This window comes from Tetrao urogallus (genome assembly GCF_951394365.1).
Source record: "Tetrao urogallus genome assembly, chromosome: Z".
Taxonomy (NCBI): Eukaryota; Metazoa; Chordata; class Aves; order Galliformes; family Phasianidae; genus Tetrao; species Tetrao urogallus.
Window position 1 is genome coordinate 60,764,315 of NC_136816.1, and position 17,254 is coordinate 60,781,568.

Here is a 17,254-nt window from a genome sequence, read left to right on the forward strand (position 1 = left end):
TTAGCTACAGTCTATCCTGTGCCTTGGCTCTGGCTTGAAGTTTACCTGCCTCATGAAATAAACTGCCACTGTAGTCCAAAGGTCTGCACAGAAACTGGTGGCTTTATGATACGCGTGTCATTACTACTACATGTGTTAGGGAGAACAAGAGATGAACAGGAATCTAAGCCTTGAATGTTTCAACATTCAAAAGCTTTCATGCTTTTCCCCACCACAGATTTTATTATTCACCTAATCCCAGTCAAGGCTTGGATGAAATGATATTTTAGAAGATATTTTAGAAATATGCACAGAACAGCAGCCCTCAAAAGTGACAGTGTTTATTGATTCCTGGTAGAATTTTCAGTTCAGGAGGTAAGATTTCTCTGGCCAAGGACATGGAAACTGTCTTCAAATAATGTTCAGTGTTCAACCAATTGCAGCAGGTAAAAGTTTAAACATAATGTTGTATAACATGAGGATCACTCAATGACGAGGTAGTGAGGTAGGATTTCTGTCCTACAGTTGTGATCTGATCAGTGATTATTATGTTCTCCACTCTATTCTACTTGCTGGTAGTTGAACCTCCAGGCAGCGGCTTCAATACAGCTTATTTGATGCAACAGAACCACAATATTGTTGCTTGATTCTCTATCTGTGGATTAAGTCATACATACAGGTGGCAAATGACTGATGACTGAAGAGTGTAATTCTGCAGACCTTGTATCACCCAGCTGACAGGTTCACTAATCACAGAATCATAGAATATCCTGAGTTGGAAGGGACCTGTGGGGGTCAAACGGCTTCCTTCACAGTGGGACTTGGAAAAAATGCATGTACCAGCATCCCACAGTAAGGACAGCCTCTGGCCAGACTGTCAGACTGCCGCAGACTGCCACAAACAATGTATGAGCCAAAATTAGGGTTCCCAGTCTTTTCTAAGCAGAAATACTAGTTTTGCCTCCACTGCACTGCTGTGTGTCAGGAATAATGCTGGCAGTCGGTGCAACAATGAGGAGTCAAAGGAGAGAAAAATACCAGGTTTTCAGAACACATATGAGAAAACCGAACTGAAAATCTGTTAAACACCCATTAGTAAAAATAATCTATACAATTCTTCTAATTCCCTTCCCATTACTCCATTGCTTAATGTCTTTTATTATTTTAACGTAGAAACCACTTATGAAGTTAGACTGAAAGTTCTTTCAAAAGGAAAAAAGTGTAGCCTGCTGTCTGTGACCATCTCGTGTTACACAAGTGCATTCTAGCCTCAGCAGTTTTTTCAGACATTATTTTTATTTGTACAGATTAAGATCATTCAGGAAACAGAATATTGAGACACACAGCAGTGTGGCTCAGCTCTAGTGAGTTGGTACAATTTGAGTTAAGAAATCAGTTTAGAAGTTTGATAACTTCTTTGTTTTGTAAGCAGTTAGTTATCTAATTTTTCAAATGAAGTAATTGAATGAAACTAGCAAATGAATATATTATTTCCTGTGACAGGGAGAAAATCTCATTTAATAGCAAGGGGGAGATGTGCCACATTGCGCATCAAGTTACACGTTTTTTTCTGAGGTTCCTTGTACATACTATCTTAAATGCAATGTATAACTGGGTATATCAAATTTAACTCAAAGTCTTTATGAAAAGCAACAAGTGAAGTGGCTGCTTTTATACAGAGTTTACATTAACAACGCCGTATTTTAGTGAAAGTTACACATTTTCATTGTGTAGTCTTTGCACCAATTTTTGGCAACCTCATATTTTTAATCATAAAAATATACTTTGCTGAAAGATTCTTTTTAAGTAATGCTGCTCCTATTATATTCATTATATTTGTTCAGTGCTCATTCTTGAATTTGCAGTTATTCTTCTGCTACAGAAGGAAATCTCAGCTTTGTCATTGCTTCGTAAATTTCACAAAAATTTACTGCCTGTAAATATTCAGTCAGATGAAACTTCAGTTTGCATTTCTTTTAAATTCCTTTGCCGATGTCATTTAAATCAAGGTTCAACTTAATATCAAATTTAAGCATAGTAAGAATTGCATATATTTCAGTGAATTGTAAACCAAAATTGATTTTTTTGTTTGTTTGTTTTCAATTGGGAATTGAATATTCCTGAATATTTCATCGTTTCTGTAATTCCATGATTGTTTACTTTGATTATTAATTTTGAGAGTCTACCAACACTCTTCCCTCAGAGTAATATTTTCCATGAAAAAGACTAACTTCTCCACACTATGAGGGAATTACATTCATTTTCTATCTTAAAATAGGAAACAAACACAAAAGCAAAAAATAATTTCTTGTTGGCTTCAAGCACTTTATGTTTTATTTTGGTTAGCTGCAATGTTAAACAGTATTTTTCTAAAACCCACTGCACATACTGTACTTCGTGGTCTGTATCTGAGGATCCTTGTTGAATCTCCCCATGTTTCCTTAAAAGTTACATATCTGGTATGCTTTGCAGGAATTATATTTGAACTGTTTAAGTGCAAAATTCTCTCAGGCATTAAAAAATATTGAAAAATTGTTTCATAAAATTTTAAACTCTGTGTTTGTAGAAATAGTCAACCATGAAAAGGCTATCTTCTTATTTGAAAACATCTGCCTGCATGAGAACACACCTGCATTACCGTGTTCCACTCTGAGGCTCCCACCATAAGAAAGATGTGGAGCTGCTGTATTGAGTCCAGATAGCCATAGTGATAATCAGAGGGCTGGAGCACCTCTCCTGTGAAGAAAAGCTGAGAGAGCTGGGCTTGTTCAACCTGGAGAAAAGAAAGCTCTAGGGAGACCACATTGTTGCCTTCCAATACTTAAAAGTAGCTTGGAATCTGGAGGCAGACCAACTTTTTACACAGTCTGATTTTTATATGGCAAGGGGGAATGGTTTTAAAGAGGGGAGATTTAAGTTAGATATTAGGGGGAAAGTTTTTACTCAGAAGATGATGAGGCATTGGCATAGGCTGCCTAGGGAAGCAGTGGATGCCCCATCCCTGGAGGTGCTCAAGGCCAGGTTGGATGGGACCCTGGGCAGCCTGATCTACTGAAAAGTGTTGTTCCTGTACATAACAGGGAGTCTGGAACGAAGTGCTCTTTAAAGGTCCCTTTCAACCCAAACTATTCTATCATTCTCCGGTTCTAAGATGAGCTGGTTGTGAAGAAATGTTATACTCTCTGCCGAGAAAAATAACTGACATCCATTTGAGTCACAGTTCCAGAGTATACTCAAAGGTTTCACAGACGAGAATTTTTTAATTTATATTGCTTTGATAAAATTACATCAAATAGTTTAATAGTTGATTTTATTTTGTCAGTTCTTATGCAAGGAAGTTTTGACTTACAAGTTTAATTAGCTTTGCCTTATGTTGATTCAGAGAGAACCTCATTTACTGCCCTTCCAATGTACTGTACATGTCTGCTTATTCCATTTAGAATTTGAAGCACAAATATAAAATCCTCTCACGATATTTGTTAACAGAAGGCTCATTGGTGCCTTGCTTTAGCGTTAACTTTTGTCATCTGATAACCATATTTATTTTCTTTTTTAAGACTAAAATTTTAAAAGCACAGTTGTAAGGGAAAATCCCTTAGTATTTTCCTGTTGGATCAGATGCTATGTATCACAACATAAAGCCTTATACTTTAAGACAATAGTTATAGTTGATGACATGAAAATGTTTTGAGTTAGAAACCATTTCACCTAATTTAGCTAACTGATCGGTGCTAGTCATTAGGAGCTCCCCTAGAGTCAATAAAGAGGGAGAAAGAAGCATGGCAAAGGTGAATGTATTCCATCCATGCAAGACAATAATTTTAGAGTGAGATGAATTACCCCATCATATCTCTTTCTGCTTGCAATAGAGGGAATCAGACGCTGCTTTGAATCAGAGTCTTGACTTTTAGAAAGCTGAATGCAGATGTCGCACTACTAACCTCACATTTTTCACAGAAAGAGAGCAGTCTAAGTTTTGGAATTCTAAGTTTCTGTTAAACGTACAGTTTTGGTTATAAGCAGATCTGCTGCCCTTTGACATGCTTGATGTTTTGAAACTACTACTAGAGGAAAAATTACAAAGAAACTTATTTAAGTATTAGTATGTGTAAGAAGTCTCTGGGGTATCTTCTGTGTGACATTTGTTAAGTAGAGCATAACCTGTCATCCTCACAAAACTGATTTGCTTTAGGGTATGCAGACCTCATTCTGCTCTCACAAACAAAGCTGTTTTAAGACAAAAAATTCCTCTGCTTTCTCTTATTCCACTACAAGTTCTTCAGACTGGAGCAAGTCTACTTAAAAATACCTTAAGGAATGGTGTTGTCGTGAAGTTTGCATAATACCTTGAGGAATAACCCTCAATGTGAGTTTAATAGTTCTATAAAGCTTACGATGATATAAAACTTTAAATACTTATAGCACATAGAGATCAACATACTTTAAAGAAATAATCAGTTCAGTTTTGAGGGGTGAATTATTAGGAGCAGGATGAAATTTGGTGCTTCAAAATCCAAGGTCTCATGTACTAGTACAAACTCTAGCTGTAAGTTGGGAGATGATGTGGACAGGACAGGAACTTTCAGAGCTGTTGGATAAATTTCTCTTAGGCATTATTTGTTTTAAACTGTCTGCATACATTTAGACTGAAATTCAAAATAAAATTCAGAGCTATCTAAAAGAACTTTTTGGAAAAGCATTTTTAGAGAATTCATGGAGAAAGTCTACTTTGATATTGCCTGATATATTTTTAGAAGAAGACAGCTGAGGTGAGGTTTAGCAATGATAAGGGAACAAATTCATTGACTTATGGGACTTCAGTAAAGCATTCTTTCCTTGTTTTGTTTTTTGCCATTGTTTGGTGTTTGTATTCTAGCCTGTCTGCATGTCATTCATTTTATTTTGTCATCTGCAAAATATGTCATCTGTAAGTGTGTCATATGTAAAAACTGGAGAAGCATTCCAAAGAGAAGAGTAGAAATTGCTGAGGACAAATGCAAAAGGGTTATCATTCAACTCATATTGTCAACAGAAGTCACAGGGAACTAGTCCCTTGAAAAACTAGTCAGAAATCAGAGTTGTTGAGTGCTGACATTTTGGAAAAAAATCTTATTCCTTAAAGAACTGAAGTAGCTTAAGAGTGACTGGGTACATGTAAAGTCCAGGTACCTCTAGGTACCTACATACTTAATATCTAAATGTACAAGAATATGTACACTAATAATATCATTAGTTCCATAGTTTTTAACTGATACTATTCATGTATTTTAAATCTTTTTATGGTTCAGTGTATGGAAGGATGAACTGTGAGCTGTAGAGATTTTTAGGACTGTTTTTCTTCCAGCTAGAAAAGGCAATAGTAGTTATGAAATAGAAATAAAAAGGCACTGACAGATGTGTTACATGTTAACACATTTTTAACATGTAACATATTTTAACATGTGTTACATGTTAAAATACCTTATGAGAGATGACTTCAAGTTTCTGTTACACTGGTTTTATTTGCATATATTTACTATATTGGGATACTGTCTTCATTTTGAAATATTGGTTCTGCTTCACTTGCAGATCTTTATTAAAAAGATCTCATTTTGCTCATTTGCCTTTGGCAGGAAGGGAAGGAGCATAAATTTTAACACATAAATCGAGTCCACTTAGAACTGTGATCGGTGCCATACTACTCACCATTGGCTGAAGGAACATAGAAGGAATATTTTTCTGTGTACACGGAGCCCATGAATATTTTGATAGCTGAAATAGCAAGAAGCAGTTAGTAGTGGATGATGTTCTTCAGTGAAAACAAGTACTTAACTTTGAAATCCACTTGTCTCTTGCCTGTTTCAACAAGAACCTTTCCCCAACACCCAAAACTGTGCCCAGTGCTGGAGGTGAGGCTGCACAGCACAGAGCAGAGGAGACAAGCCCTTCCCTCACCTGTGGCAGTGCTCGGCATGGTGCATCCCAGAGTATGGTTGGCCCTCTGAGCTGCCAGGGCACACTGCTGACTCAGATTCAACTTGCTGTCAACCAGGAACCACAGATCCCTTTCTATGAGGCTGCTCTCGTCTCACAGTCTGAACATATAAACAGAGTTGCTCCATTCCAGGTGCAGAATCTGGTACTTGTTAAAATTTATGTTTTTGGTGGTTGCCTAGCCCTGTAGTCTGTCTAGATAGAATCTGTAAGACTTCCTGACCTCCTGGACCCCCGATGAACTCAACAGCTTCTCCTAATTTAGTGTTATCAGCAAACTTATGTGTTTGTGTTCTGCTACCAGATCATTTATATTAAAGAGAACTGGCCTTAACACGGAGCTTTGTGGAACCCACCATGACTGACCACCCTGATGTAACCCCATTTACTGTAATCCTTTGAGCCCAACCTGTAAGCCAGTTGTTCGCCCACTGTACTATGTATTTGTCTAGCTGTATGCTGGACAATTTGTCCAGAAGGGTACTGAAGCATTGATTAAATTCAAAGTCATTACATTAGCTGGCTTCCCTTGGTCAACTGAGTGGACGACCTTATCATAAAAACAAATCTAGTTCATTAAACAGGACTTTCCCTTTGTGAACCTATGTAGGCTATGATCAATGTTTTGTGTTTTCTTTCGCATGGTTTTCAGTAACTTGTAGAATAATCTTCTCAATGATTTTACCAGGCATCAATGTGAGACTGACAGGCCTGTAATTGCCAGTATCTACTTTCTTTGCTCTTCTTGAAAACTAGGTCAGGCAGTTGCCAGCTTCCAGCCAATAGGGATCTCTCCAGGTTCCCAAGACCATTGAAAACATTGAGAGAAGTCTCAGAATAATATAATCTAGCTCTTTTAATACCCAGGGATTAATTCAGTCAGGCCCCGTAGATTTACATGCATCCAACTGGAGAATCAAATGCTGCACAAGTTAGGGTTGACGGGTGCTTACCATTACCTCAATCACAGTCCTCCAGTTGAGGGTGCCAGCAGTCTCAGCACTCATAATTAGCGGTGAAGACAAAGGCAAAGAAAACATTAAGTATTTCTACTGTGTCAGTGTCCCTATTTGTAAGGTGCCCACCCTCATCAAATAACAAATCATTATTATCTCTTATCCTCCTTTTGCCATTATAATATTTTTTAAAAGCTGTTATTTACTGTGCCCCACAGTACTGACCAGCTTCAACTCTAATTGTATTTTGGCCACGCTAATTATATCCTTATAATGGCAAACATCATCTTTTGTGTTCCTGACATGTTGCCTAATTTTTCTTCCAGTTTCCATACATACTTTTCCTGACAGAACTCTAGAAGAAGACCCCTGTTCAAGTCAAGGGTTCAGCCTTCTTCCCTACCTGCTTAACTTTCAACATTTTGGAATCACTAAAGAGGTGGTACCCAGAAAGTATTGGTATAGATGTTAAAGGCATTTTAAAATTGCACCAAGTAGGGCATGTAAAGCTTTCTGTAGTTCAGATAAAACAACTGATAGGGAAAAGACAGAAAGACTGCAATCTTTTCATTTATAGAGATAGTTGAATTACTATTCATTAACAGGTTTTCTAAAGAAGTTTGAAAGCATTTGATTTCTAAAAAACATAGAAGTCAACTGTTCAGAGTTTTTGAAATAAGCTCATACTTGGGTGTAATACCATGACACAAGGTAATGATGTTCTCATTTTAAGAGCTTTACCATAGGTTTCCTTCGTCTTATCAGGCTTTACTGTAGAGCAAGGATGTACTATTTCTCTCCCACTGGAGTCAGAAGTAGTTTGTCACTGTCTTTTGAGACGTTTGTCATATCCATAGAAAGCAGAGTCTACTGGGGAGATATGCACATGGAGAATCCTTTACTAAATCATCTTCCGTGTAAAATGTAGTGCTCTTCCACATCTGGCAATTTGAATTTTAAAGAGAATGTTTTCACAAAATTTTCTATGTTTTTAATACAGACTGTGGCTGTCACGTGGTATAAGGAAGGCCAAAAAACCCACAATTAGGTTTGAGGGAAATTCTGTGCCTCTGAAACACAGATTTTTTTACACAGATATAAGAAAAGCTAGAGGTACCATTTTTTTTCCACTGATACTCTGAATAAATTAAATTAAAACAAACTAATGAGCCAACCAAAATTTTCTGTGTTGAAAGAAAAATGTACAGTATGATGCAAAGAGTCATTAAAAATTATTCCGTTCACATATGAAGAGAGTAATTCAAGTGTCAACTCTGATGGATGATTCAGGATCAGCTACAACTCTTTTAAATACAAACCAAATACAAAATTCTGACAAAATTTAACTTACTGACAATTCTCTATTTTAGATCTATTTTAGATGTAAAATCTCACTTAGACATACCAGGTAATCTTATGAATTGACATACTTATTAAGAGTATTCATAGTCCTGTGAGAGTTTTAATTTTAATTTTTTTTTTAACGTTTAATTTTTCCAGAAAATAATTTAGGTCTCTTTATGCGATTTACATCATTCTTGTGAGGATAATTAAACAAATAAATGTTGAATGGTAAAAATACATATATTTCTAACCATTTTGGATGAATGTGGTACCCAAATAAAAAGTGTCATTGCGTCATTCAAAATTAACTTGGAACACATTAGTGTTCTACTACATAAAATAACTATACTAACTTCGCTTTCTTTTTATATCTTCATTTTAGCAGATTTTTTTTGCAATTGAATTGCGACAAACTACATTGACAATTGTTCTCCTGAACACTCAGTACTACCAGTGACATATAGCAGACTGAAATAAATAATTTTTCTTTTCTGGACTGAAAGAATATTCTAGAAAGAAAAAAATAATCGTGACTTGGGCTGTGTCAGTGAAAGAAAAGAATAAGTTAAAAGTTTTGACAGATCATGTCACATGAGTACTATGTCACAATGTCAAGAAGGGAATAGTAGTAACATGAACGATGCAGAATATGAGTTAAAATCACACTGAAAAAGGTTAGAAAAAGCTCTTTTACTGAATAATAATATATTGTGTACTCAGGCTCAGATATTTTGACATTGAGAAGTTTTAGATAATTAAATATTTCTGGGAGGCTTTAGCTTCATAAAGATTCATATACGTTCAAAATATAAAAGTTGCTTATATGCAGATGTTCCTATTATGCTGCGAGTTATTAACATGGAAATATTTTATGGCACACAAGTGATTAGCACTACATTCCTACTAGTACTATTTTTACAGTTGCCCTAAAATTCTCTTGTATAAGCATAATCCGTGGTAGAGAAAAGTACTAGCCCGTCTGGGAGAAAGCACCTATTCAAATAACAGATCTAATGAAAGGGAGAAGTGTAAACTGCTGGCAAAGCAAATTGCTTTCAGCATAAATGTTCTCTTCCTCAAGATTATTCTGATAAAAATGTCCTTTGCAATTCTCTTGCATTATATCCTGACTATCTCAATTTAATGTACATTACAAAGAATATTGTTTATTATCATTGCTCAAGCATACTAGTTTACAAATAAGAATGGGTAGAGGGGTGCAGCCCCATGCTGCAGTGCATGGTGACACCTGTTCCCTACCTGTGTGTTATGACAAAAGTTACATATCATTCTTATGTGAGGCTACAGCAAGGGTTGGACAGCACAGCATCTTCTCTTTAGCTATGGAGAAACTGCAGAAGAATGAGAGCAGCAGCAGGACCGTCAGACACATAGAACACACGTGGATCTGAGCTCCACTCCCTCCCACTAAATCCATACCTAGATGAGCTGAAGTGATTATTAGAATAATTTTACTACCAATACCTTGTCTGTGTGAGACTATGACTGTCCCAGAAGTCTGATTCGCACCCAAAATGGATGGATAATTTTTTCCTTATCAGAGAAGAAACCACTGATGGGCAAGCAAATTTAAATCTCACTTAACACATAGGGGGAAGAATTCTTGCTTCAGAGGTGCAAAAAAGGTGTACAGACCTTAACTCAGACTTACATATTCATCATATATTGTTAAATATCCCCATGCAAAGTTACTTTCTTCTTATTTAGGGAATGCTTGTTATACATGTGGTCCCTTCTAATTTTTTTTCCACATTGCAAAACAAAAATTAAATTGAATTGCAGCAGAATTAATTTATGCAAGTTAAAGAATATATGCAGCAGCTCATAAGGATTGCATGTACAGTATAAATTCATTTAATTGGTCTACAGGGATGCTGGTCTTAATTAAGCCCTCATTGACTTTTTCATTTAAAACAGTTAAAAATGCCAAATACATGGGGTAAAAAAAAAAAAAAAAAAAAAAAAAAAAAAAAAAAACTATGCATAAGAAACAGTATTTGACCATTTGTGGCATACAGAGCTTCTCCATTTTTTGAAAATTGTACTATTCAAAACAGCTTCTGAAAAAAAGTAAGCAAACAAAGCAGGAGAGAGTGCAAAGACCCAGTAGAAGCCAGGAAACCTAGCACACAAAGTGAATCAGGTGAGGTCCTGGCATCTCTCTCTTTTCCCTACTTTCTGTTTCCTGATTCCATAGCAATTTTACTAGTTCGCCTCTCTTCTCTTTGTTCCTTCTAAGGAATACCTTCTGCTTTATCATCTCCATATATTGTAGCTTTTTTTTCTTCAATCATCTTATTAACATATACAGCACTAACAGGTTATAGATTAATTCAGCATATCCAGTTTCTGAAATTTCATGATTGAAGCTGTCCCCTGAATGAAGCAGTAGAGAATTAGATGGGCAGTATGTATGGTTTTCCTGACTGCTGCATGGACTGAGCTAAAAATGGTGGTAGTGTAGTTTTACAACTAGAAATTTAGGGAAGACAAGGTGTGAGGGGTTGTCTTCAAAAAATCATGTGTTAATATGAATATTAACATCATCACTAGAGACAGTTTCCATAATTTTCAACAGTTTTGTTGTCACTTCAATAACAGTTATACTAAATTAACTCATTTTTGTTTTAGGGTCCTCTGATATCTTTATAAACATATATAAGGCATAAGTGGACTCATGAATAAATTTTCATTTAGTAAGTGCCTTGAAATTATTAAAAATTTGGAGAGATTAATGATTCTTCCTTTTCTCCTCCTGACAGTACAAACAAGTGGAACAGTACATGTCATTCCACAAATTACCTGCTGAAATGCGCCAGAAGATCCATGATTACTATGAGCACCGCTATCAGGGCAAGATCTTCGATGAGGAAAACATTCTCAATGAGCTCAATGACCCTCTTCGGGAGGTAAGATTAGAGCATTCAAGCTTTGTAGGATGGGAACATTCCACATCTTTGCGGTTTTTCTGATTCTGTTCTGTAATACTTAACCTGATTTGACCATCTATCTTGCATGAGGCCACAGCAAGGGATGGACAGTACAGCATCTTTACATTAGAAAATAAATGAACTTTATGTTAGAAAATTAAAAAGAGTAACATGCCATCCTTAACTGTTGAGATAACTCGTGGTCTTCTGCCATTCTATAAGACAGAGACCGAACTGGAATGGTTTGGAGTGAAAGACATTACCTGCTCCCTAGTTACTAACAGGCAATCTATGTTGGTGAAACCTCTGAAAGCCATCAGTAAAGCTGTAAAGTAGAAGTAGTATCCTTGGTTAAGATGGTTTTTACTTCCTGTCTTTACTGCCAGATAAGACAGTTCAAATCTGAAGTACAAGCCATGAAAAAAGTTCTTATATTTTTAAACCCAAGTTTCTAGAATGGTTTTGTTTTTTAAAAAAATTGTATTGTATTTTACATGTGTAAGCACTTGAAATTTTCTTCGGTGACATGCTTGGGATGCTTCTTAATCAGAACATGCTTCTTACATGCTTCTTACTCAGAACATACAAATGACTATCTTCAATTGGATGGTGTTCATGGCTGACCTATGCAAGGATGTTTGTATTATCAATCTGCTGAAATCTTCTACTAAAAAGAGGAGGAAAAAAATAATTGAAATACTCAGAGAGAAAAAAGCATAGAGACTGAAAAAAGAAGAGAAAAAAAAATATGAGGATAATAAAGGATAAGTAGTCTGTGGAGAAACCTGTAATACCAAATTGTACATTTTACTATGCTCTGCCAAGGTAGAAATGCTGCTGGTAATGGGCATATAAAACTCCATACAGAGCGAAGGACAACATATGTAATTTTAACTCCCGTCAGAGCACAGTAGGATATCCATAATCTTTGAAAGATATGTGTTTATTCCTTTCTAACGTCTTTAGTGGATTAAGAAGAACGTAGGTCTGTGATGGTTTGTCTATTCCATCGAGTCCAACTGTTCGCAGTGAGAACATGTCAAAACATGTTATGCAATTCCTATTAAACATTAGTCAAGTTCCATATTTAAAATAGATGGGGTATTCAAATTGTAAGAAACAATACCATCCATTCCTGCTCTTGGGTTTCTAAAGCCTGTTGGCACAGTTTGGCCGTGCCAGTGTTACTAAAGCCTGATAGCAACCTCCATCCTGAGAAACTACCTGCTGAGAATGGTAGACTGTACTCAAGACTGCTGGATAAATGCTAGATGATTCAAGTCAGTACCAGAACAACAATTTTTCTAACAGTTAGGCAGTATAGATTACTGAATTCCAGTGCTCAGCTAATTCCCTAACATACGTGTAGCCTCTCTTGCTGTGGATTTGTAAGCAGTTTGGAGGGCAGGTGGAGGTCTCTGGTTTCTAAACTTCCTTTGCCCATCTACCCTGAGGCTACCCTTGGTATATTTGGAAATGTCAACAGGAAAATGCACTATAAAAATCTACCTTGTAGGACAGGAGAAGTCTGTAAATTATCTCTATACTACAGTGATGGGCAAAATAAAAATTTTAGCTAGTATGGAGTTTACGTTCTTTTGAAAAATTGAGTGCATATACAAACTCATCAGTCATTGACATCAGAAACATTGTATGTTTTAAAGGAAAAAAATTATCCATAAATGAAGCATAATACCTTTCTAGTTCCAAGTCTTCTGGTACTAAGAACAATTTTGTATTGCAGCACCCTAATTAGCTTTCTCATTTCCTCCTTACATCAATCCCATTTTTATTTCCTTATTTCCCACTTCCCTGTCTCCTGTTTCCTCATTCCTTCCTTTTTAAAAATTTTCTTACCGCTCAAGAGAAGCATGACAAATTTATTCAATCATAAACAAAACTAAAAAGCACTTCTAGGGAGAGATCAGGCATAAAAATGTTCAAAAATTAATGAGTGACTAAAAACGTTAAGAGTGGAATTTCACTGAAGGCGTGGTTTCTGGTTTTGCTGTACAGTCATGCAGTACTTAGGATGATTTCTTTGTTCTATTTATTATCTCAGAAAAATGTATTTATTAGTATAGTGCATTCATCAAGGATTACAATCAAGTTGCACACTGTACTAATGGCAACATAGTAATTTCCAGAAAAATATGTCACCAGAAATAAAAAAAAACAAAGCAAAACGAAACAAAAACATAAGAATTTGATGGTGGCAGTGAGAGAGCAGGTTTTCCAACGCATCTCTCTCAATTCTAGCAGTAACTCTAGCACTGTGCCCTGAAAATGCCACTTGGATGTGTGCTTATTTTAGCTGTTTTAAATTCAGTGTTAGCTACCACTTCAGTATGCACAGTTTTATAAGGCAAATAGTGACTTTTCAGTTACACCAATGGATAATAAATTAGACCCTTTTAAAAGTACAACACAACTTTTTTTTTTTTTTTTGGACAGGATATACCATTGCCAGTAACTGTACAAGGCCATAATGTGCAGGCAGTAGTACAGTTGCATAATTGAAAGAATTTTTTAATGACTTCTGTATTTTACTGTACCCTATATTTAGTGTAGGGCAAGAATTAAGCATTAAGCATTAAGCATTAAGAATTGTGCATATGCAGCATGATGAAAGTAACTTAGGACACTATACTGAAACCATGTTTTGTTCTCTTAGAGTATGCAGAAAAGAAGCCACACAAAATAGTGCATTAAAAAAGTTTTTAAAAGTTTTGCTTCATATTTGTGTATGGTGAACTTTGTTGGGTAGCAGAAAAGAAAGAAAGAAAAAAAGAATCCTGAACAGTTCTGTTTTTTTTTTTTTCCAGTGCTCCCTAAGTGCATCATATCTGAGTAAAGTGCCTGGTAAAAACCAAGTGGCAGCTGACCTTTATAATTTAAGGACATGCTTGTTTTAACAAAGATATTAAGTTCAATGGATTAAAAGTTAGATATGTATCAGAATGTGGGACTAACAAACCTGAACTTCTCCTTGGTTGAGTTATGTGATTTGAGCATACTAACTGGATATCCTTAACTCCACATATTCCAACTGTATTAACCATACATAGCCATATGTAGTGTGCTGCTGTGTGCTTATAAGGAAAGGCGTTCTTCGAGGAAAAGTGAGGAATTTCACTCCTACTGAAAAGCTTATCTCCTTTTTCACAGAGAGAGTTATCTGATAGTAACTGTCCAGCCTTCCTGGGAATCAAATAGTAGGGAAACTCTCAGCAGTTACATTTTTTATAGAGGTGGAAAGACTCTTCCAGATCATGCGGGTTCATTGAACCTATTGCAGCTATGTAGAAGTTCTGTATTACATCTGAGCTGATCATCGAGCTCCCCCTGTATATGCAACCCCCCACACACATCCTAGTTTCATTGCAGAGAAAATATAGTCAATCAGTTTAAAAAAAAGCTTTGTCTTCAAACAGTTGTTGTCTTACAAGATACCTTCCATCTTTGAAAACATTTGCAGTTAACTATCTCCTTCCCTTATTTTTCAAGGCAGTAATTAGCAAGAGGCTGCAATTAGCATGTTTTCCTTTTACACATATTGGCTCTGGTCCTTCAGCATGTAGAGATGTGAAGTTTTCTGTAGTTCATGTTCTTTTAATTCAGATACATGTTTGAAAATCATCTGGTATGGTAAGGTATTTAAATTTAAATGGAGTCTTTATAAGTGTCACAACATAAAAAAGAGATGGTACAGTCAAGCAAACAATAACCAAACAACAAAACAACAACAACAAAAATAGGAAAAAAAAAATCCAGCAACACAGAGCTAAGAGAAATCTCTTCAAAAATGACAGCGGAATTACAAAAATTAAAAGACAAACATAAGAAGTTTCATCAAAGAAAAAAATTTAAGAATAGCCGAAGTGGCTCAGCTGTGGGTTCTGCCTAAGCCTCCAGCCTCTCCAGCAGTGCCTGTAAGAGGATACCCAGAGAACAGCAAAGGACAGGGTGACTATGGTATTTCCCTTGAAGGCTCTCCTAGACTCCAGCTTTTTCAAATTCAGAGGATACTCTGCAAGTGATGTGATTTGTCTATTGAGTAATCCTTAATTGATATATCTTCCAATTATTTACTTACATTCCTCTTGAACCTGTGTAATCTTTCTGTAAACGCAACATCTTTTGACAAGGAACACAGACCTGTACCTTCTTTTTCTTGGGTTTGAATACGGCTCCCACTGTTTATTAGATTTAGATGGCCTCAAAAAAAGAAAGTGAGGATATAGACAATTCCTGTTCAGTCTTTGTATGCTAGTCATGATTGCATAAACTTTTATGGTAACATTATTGAATTGTATTTTTTTGAGGATATAGTGCTCTATTCTTAATTATTTTTGCATAAAAGCCAGCTCACCTCCATGACCATCTTTGTTGCCATTCCCTGATATTTTTTCCCAGCTCTACTGTACCAGATCTGCACCCAGCATGCTGATATTTTAATAATATTAATTATTCTTTTCCTAAAATTCCAAACATTAATGTTCTTTTTAAATCACTGCCAACTACTGGGTTTACATTTTTCTATTATAATTGTTAGAGGCAAGAGGTAATGGATACATTACTTTATGTATTTGCTGACTTATTTCACTTAATTTTGCACTCCATTAGTAATCTCCTACCAGCCCTTATGAAGCTCTTTTTAGTTTCCTTTTTACAAGCTTCTTCATTTTTAGACAGTGCCCTTTCTGAACGTGAGCAGAACTGGATGAAGTTCTTGGCTCTTGTTTTCCCATAAGGATAGTGAGCATAAGTAAGTTAATGGCACCTAATGGATCTGGTAGAATGGTAGAGGTTGCAGCATTTAGTAACATTTCTTGTAAGGGAGGTGCATTCATAACAGAATAAGGGAAAGCTTCTGTTGCTGGATTTATACTTTCGTAACAGTAACTAAAATGAAAGCTTACTAAAAAGAGATTTGTTTTTTACATCTTGACAAATTAAGTATATTTGTAGGGAAAATATTTGGACTTTCAAAATGAATTCAAAAAATTATCAATTCAGTAAGTTCACTGTTCTTCTCAGCTAACTTTCTCCTTTTCCCCATTAGAACTTACTTCCTCTTGTAGTATTTTTTTGTTCTATTTCATACTGGTCTTTAGAAATCACAAAATATTATATTCCTGTTTGGACTGTGCTGCGCTTCTATGAACAATGAAGAAACAACTCCAAAGTTAATATGAGGCTGAAATGTGATGTAATTTGAGCATGGTAAGCTTTAATCCTTTTTAATAATGTAGTCATTATGATTTTTGGATATATGCCATTGAAAATTAACATAATAGTAAAAAATAAAATGAGTTTATTAAAAAACATTAAAGTAACAAAATCAATATTAAATATCAGTATTAAGTTACTGCAAATTACAGATATTTCACTTCAGTAACAACCAATGTCCATGCTTTTAGGGTCATAAAAGAAGTAATAATTTCATTGTAATGGATTGCATTTTATGTATTTTTATATACACTAGACCTTGGTAGAAGCTTAGGAGGGGAAGTAGAGAAAATGCATCAGAATTATAGATGTAGTCATACAGGAACTCATTTAAGTATCTCTTTATATAGTTTCGTGGAAAGAGTGAATACCTCTTTATCTAGTGCATTAAAGAGCTTTTCCACATAGTCATGGATAAAACATAACCTCAGTTCAACATAACCTCTGGTGTACTGAAATCATGCATGAATTATGCAACACATCAGTCTTCCCGAATAAATGCTAGTGTACTGGTATACTGGAGCGATACTTATTTGACAAATTCTGAAGAAAAAAAAAAAAGAAAAGCATTGCTATTTTTCATATATCTGTTTAACGTATTCCCAGATGATGACCAGTTCTGCAGAGCAGGCTTAAGCAGAGCTCTAAAAGTCTCTTTGAAAGGAATGTTACTAAGATATAAATTTGAGAACAGTAATAAATAGGCAGGGTTTATGTTGGAAATTGGCCCACGGTCACCAGGTGACTGGATTTTACTGTGCTTTAGGATACTCTGCACTACCAGGTATGACACAGAAACACTCTGTTTGCAGTCTCAAA

General features: G+C 35.7%; 1 protein-coding gene across 1 annotated transcript in view; it reads left to right on the plus strand.

Annotated features, from left to right (window-relative positions):
- The window catches only part of HCN1 (hyperpolarization activated cyclic nucleotide gated potassium channel 1), a gene marked incomplete at both ends in the record, with an annotated part of 194,068 nt that overhangs the window by 141,160 nt on the left and 35,654 nt on the right, over window positions 1-17,254 (plus strand). Inside the window, one exon of the mRNA XM_079548805.1 lies at window positions 11,036-11,182. Coding sequence (XP_079404931.1) covers window positions 11,036-11,182 — 147 coding nt within the window. The remainder of the gene's footprint in view (window positions 1-11,035; window positions 11,183-17,254) is intronic.